This window comes from Sinocyclocheilus anshuiensis, unplaced genomic scaffold (assembly GCF_001515605.1).
Source record: "Sinocyclocheilus anshuiensis isolate Anshui unplaced genomic scaffold, SAMN03320099.WGS_v1.1 scaffold627, whole genome shotgun sequence".
NCBI classification, from domain to species: domain Eukaryota; kingdom Metazoa; phylum Chordata; class Actinopteri; order Cypriniformes; family Cyprinidae; genus Sinocyclocheilus; species Sinocyclocheilus anshuiensis.
Window position 1 is genome coordinate 3,230,950 of NW_015549703.1, and position 5,646 is coordinate 3,236,595.

The following is a 5,646-nucleotide window of genomic DNA, read 5'->3' on the forward strand; positions in this document are numbered from 1 at the left end:
TAATGAGTTTATGGTCACCCGAATATGCTTTCTGAGGTAAATGTGACGTTACGTGACATTGTTCACAAGCCGTTACATTGACGTATTTGCGAGGCTGAAACACTGATTGAGACAGGATACGGCTTGTAAAGTTATACGCTTTCTTTTAACTTACCTTCGGATGTTTATTCATGTTTATTTTGTGCTGAAGCTGGTATTAATGTGAAGAAGATGATCAGTTCACGTGCGCCTCGCACTGCCGCGTCTGTTGATCTGAGGTGCTACAGCGATCTGTCACTTCACATTAAACAGCACCAAAATGGCATTTATTGTTTGAATACTGCAATACAATGGACATAATTTGAAATCTGAGACTTTGTTTCATATTAAAAGTACCAAAGCACAATGCTTATTGCGATATATTGGATGGGAAGTGCCCTTTCAACTTTCCGTCTATTAACTGAAAACAGGCTAGACTAATTGATTCTTGGGATTTAAGAATCGATATCGTTCCGTAAAAATGAGAATCGATTAATATCGAGATATCTATATTTTTTACCCGAAATCTGAGACTTTGTTTCATATTAAAAGTACCAAAGCACAATGCTTATTGCGATATATTGGATGGGAAGTGCCCTTTCAACTTTCCGTCTATTAACTGAAAACAGGCTAGACTAATTGATTCTTGGGATTTAAGAATCGATATCGTTCCGTAAAAATGAGAATCGATTAATATCGAGATATTGATATTTTTTACCCAGCCCTAAAATAAACCCCATATATAACATAGAGGAAATCACTCCACAGCAGATCGATACAGGTGGAGCTGGGGAAGGTGGAGGGTATCTGAAGCTGCAATTGCTACAGCAAGCACTAGCTGAGTATTTAAATTTTGAGTAGCAAGCTCATTGGCTGCTGATACGAAAAGAAATCAATCAGCTGCAGCATGTGAATAATGATGTCATTATGTCAGGTTTGAGTTAGAACCTATCAGACTGCGCCATCTAGAGTTTCCGGATTTATTTATATACTATTTTACTATTTGCATTTCTGGTTGGATGCTAAGTATATTTTACTGGCTCTCTATTTTGCATATTGACTATGAAGTTGAATCTAATATAACCAAATCTAGATGGTGCACAAATGATCAAATTAATCATAATGCAGGAGCCTTCATACAAGTTTTTAAAAATGGACCAAATTTTGAATTTAAAAATGGTACTCACAGAAGATGCAGTTCAAAATATATCGATCTGATGCATTCTGTGCATACCAACCAAAAATAATAGCCACATAGTTCATGCCAAAAAGAAAAAAAAAAGAAACACATAAGGCAAAGAGAGAAATGTGATGTCCTACCAGGGGCAACACCAGCACAAGTCACATTTTCATCACTGAAGTCCCCGCAGTCGTTGTCCCCGTCACAGGCCCAGTGGTCTGGGATACACCGGCCGCTGGTGCACTTATACTGACCATTAGCACAGGAGTGGACGCAGCCCGCTTCATCACTGTTGTCTCCACAGTCATCATCTACACTCACGAACACAGTACAGTCATGCAGAATAACTTAATTAATTACAATAGAAAACTTTTGACAGTATCATATAGACATACAATACCATTTAAAAGTTTTGGTGGTGTATTTTTTTTGAAAGAAGTCTTTTATATACAAACAGCAAGCCTGTTCTTATTAGATTAAAAAATACAGTAAATACAAAATAAATACAAAATTAAAAATAATTGTTTTCTGTTTCAATATATTAAAAAAAGTAATTTATTTCTGTGATGGCAAAGCTGAATTTTAGCAGCCATTACTCCAGTCTTCATGAGCCTTCAGAAACCATTATATAATATGCAGATTTTCAAGAAAAATGTCTTAATATTATCAATATATAAAAAAAAAAAACTGTTGTGCTGCTTAATGTTTTTGTGAAAACCATGATAAGTTTTGTCTCCCCCCCAGGATTCTTTGGTGAATATAAATGACAAAATAAAATAATTTAATTTGTTTATAATTTATTTGAAATAGACATCTTTTGTAACATTATAAATGTCTTTGTCACTTTTGATAAATTTAATGCATCTTTGCTCAATAAAAATATAAATTTCTTTAAAAAATGACTTTAACTTCTAAACAGCTGTGTATATGGTAGGGTGTTTTTCATCATGTATTGTCACACAGATTGCGTTGCTCCATCAAAATACAATAAAAAATAAATAGATTTTATGATCGTCATACACTTTGGTACCAGAAAATGGCACTTTTTCCTTAAGGGGGTCTTTAACCCTGTTGTGCTTCATGCTTTGTTGCACAATACTAGGAACTGAAATGATAAAACAGAGGACAGCACCACAGGAGATTTTCAAACAAGAGTTTTCAGGGCATCGAATTATGCCAAGCTTAATTTTGTGCTGAAAAATCAGCAAGGTATCCGAAGGCCCTGACCCTGGATAAGAAAAACCGCCTCCATATGCTGACCTTGGCTGAATGCTCTCATTTGAGGACAAAAATGGGGAGATAGAAAGAAATAAGAAAAACAGATATATAAAAGCAAGTTTTATTGTTGTTGATGATCCGAGTGCTGCAGGCAGACAATAACGTATTGCAGACCTTGAGGGCCAGCAATAAATTATAGAGGTCGTTATTTTACACCCTCCTTGATCTGAAATGGAGATATTTCAGATAAAATAATCTGTGAATATTTAATGGTTATTAATGTGATGAATTTCTTGTGCAACAAAAAAGACTGGACAGTAGGATCAATGGAATTAATTGAATTAAAGTGTCGGGCTTTCTTTTATCAGCTCCCGAGAAAATAGGGTAATACACCATAGTGCTAAATGGAAGAACAAGTAAAGCAAATGGTAAAGTATTTTCTTAGTTCTGGATACACTTACCTGAGTCACAATGCCACTTCATGCTAATGCACCTCCCATTAGCGCAGCTGAACTGGCTGAGAGCATCGCAGGTAGGGAACGCTGTGAGAGAAAAGAAAGACCGTGAGAAACGTTCGCCGCGATGCTTGAACCCCGTCCAATACATCACTTTCTCTTTGACACACTGGAGAAGCGAAGCCATTTTTCATTTAGCTTTTAGCTTTGAGAAATTGCAAAATAAGTTTTTCCTGGCACAGATTGCCCTGTCATGCTAATAGATTAAATTTGGAGGCTCTTTTGTCCTCAGGAAATTTCATTGTTTCTTGCAAGTTTGGGGGCGAGCTTAAATCAGTAACTATTCTCTTGCAGTGCACTGCATTTTTTTTAACACAAGTCATACCACTGGGGTTTAGTGCCAGTATTGTGGAAAACGAAATACCCTGAAGGTCATGTGAAATGTCACTGTGAATTATTGCTATTTTCTTGCTAAGGTTAATGAAAAGAAATCACAAACAAAGGGAAAACGATCCCTCACAGATGCAGTGGAAAACAGTCAGAGGCAATAAGAGCTCGCCAGGAAGCAATAACACACAGCTATGAGATAGCACAGTTTGTGCGCTTTACTACAGCGTTGATTTAAAGATATCAAAAGGTTATTGTTTCAACATTATGAATTACTGCAGGTTTTGCTATTAACCCGTGGATCACGATGCCTTCGGGTGAAAACTGACTTTTTTTTAGGATAAAGATTAGTTTATGGAAAAAACCACTGGCGCATATAAAAGTTTTTTAATGAATGCAATCTGCACAAGCTCATAAGTATCTTGTTTTGTACCGCATTAAACCTTTTCGTGAATACATCAGCACTCATATGCGCACAGGAAAAGTGACATGATACGCAGTGGAGGAACAACATCTGTTTCTCTTTAAAGTGTCTCTCAGCTCAGTCAAGAAACCTCCACACAGTCTACCAGGTAGTATGCGTATATCCACAGATGAAACCATTTTCAAGTTATCAAAGGTAATTATAAGCGTGTGATCGTGCATTTGCTTTAGTGAATGTTTTTGATGTTTCTCATACTGTATGTTAAATATTCTCATGTCTTCTAGCTGTACTTGATTGTGGACTATGCTCTGACATGAAAGTATTATTATGAGTAATCATACAAATAGCACACCACAACCAATATATATTTTGAACATGAACATGGATAGTTCCCTTGGAGCATCTTAGGCTTAAGTGCTGTTTTAATGGGCACAATGTTAATAACTCATGACTCATAGCTTAAAGGGATTGAAGGAACAAGCTTCTTGTTATAGAATAGAACACAGTTCATACATTTACATATAAGTGCTCAGAATGTGTTTTAATCAAGACAGTCCTCCCTCCCTCTCTCTCTTTAATTATTTATTTATGAGTGGAGAGTCAAGAACAACATGCATGAAAATGTGCATATTTAAAATTAAGCATATTTATGTTCCTTCATTACAGAACAATTAAAGAGTCATCGAAATATGGCCATATTTATAATAATTGGGTTTAAACCTGTGAAAATTAATGCTAAATTAAGCAACAATTGCTTGAATATGAGCATAGGCATCATTCACTGTTTCTTATAAGCGATTTTGCTCCACTGGGTGACATCTCCAAAACACCAACAGCTGTAAACTGAGCATGTGAGATTTCAGAAATAACAGATCCCATGGGTTTTCCTGAGAAAATTACTTTTAGAGAATTGTACTTTCCCCCTCACAAATAAAACCTTTGCCGGCACAAATAAGAACTCTTAGAAGTCAGTGGAAACACATCATTCGAAGTGTTGCTAATCTAGGAGAGGACTGTTACAAGTCAAGATTACAGGTGAGTCAACAAATAAAAGAAAAAATAGTTGTGTTTGAACATTTATTCCCAGACCATGTTTCTGTTATTGTTGACAGAAGTAAATCCTACTTCCAAATTTCACAACAGAGTGTTCCAGTCCCCTGACTTTGGCAATTACTACTTTCAACATCCAGTTTTCACAATAGATCAGGTTCAACAACAAGCAGTGAGACTGCAGGGGTAATAACTCTGGCCACTGAAATTTGATTTGAAGGGGGAAAAAAATCACTTATACGAATTTGTGCCGTAGACAGCGGCAGTTCAAGTTCTTTTACTGCCACTGTAAAATATCTTAATATATATCTTAAGATGTAAATATCTTAATATCTTTTAGATTATAAAACAATCCTATCTGGAAGTGTTTTCAAGATCACCAGAGTTGCTGTCCAATAATGGAAATAGAAGCAGAAATTCATATATATATATTTTTTTTTTATATAGTCTCATTTCCAAAACACTGAAGTACTAGACAAGACATGATCCTATTCATCCATCAACAGTTATTGTTACTATTCTTCCCTTCAAACGAAAAGTGTAACACTGAGACAAAGGGCTTAAAAATATATATTTTTTTTTAAATATTAAAATATATATTAATATTATTAAAAAGTATATGTACTAGTATATACTGTACATATTTATTACATAAATATCAATATATCAATCTGATAGATACAATTTAATAATTTTACATTTTTATTAATTTAAAGGGGTCCTATTATGCTCTTTTACAAAGTCTTGATTTTGTTTTGGGGGTGTACTAGAACAGGCTCTCATACTAGGTTGTTTGAAAAACACATGATTTTTCACATATTTTACATTATTACAGCACCTCTCTCCCCAGTCTGGCATGAACGGCTCGAATGGTTCCTGTATCAAATGAAGGCCCGCCTTCTGAAATACGAAAT

The 5,646-nt window shown here is 35.3% G+C and overlaps 1 protein-coding gene across 1 annotated transcript in view; it reads right to left on the reverse strand.

Moving 5' to 3' along the window:
* Positions 1–5,646, reverse strand: part of LOC107660661 (low-density lipoprotein receptor-related protein 1B-like) — a 249,544-nt gene that overhangs the window by 128,491 nt on the left and 115,407 nt on the right. Inside the window, exons 20-21 of the mRNA XM_016450048.1 lie at positions 2,878–2,958; positions 1,339–1,509 (exon numbers count right to left, since the gene is read on the reverse strand). Of these exons, the coding sequence (XP_016305534.1) occupies positions 1,339–1,509; positions 2,878–2,958 (252 nt within the window). The remainder of the gene's footprint in view (positions 1–1,338; positions 1,510–2,877; positions 2,959–5,646) is intronic.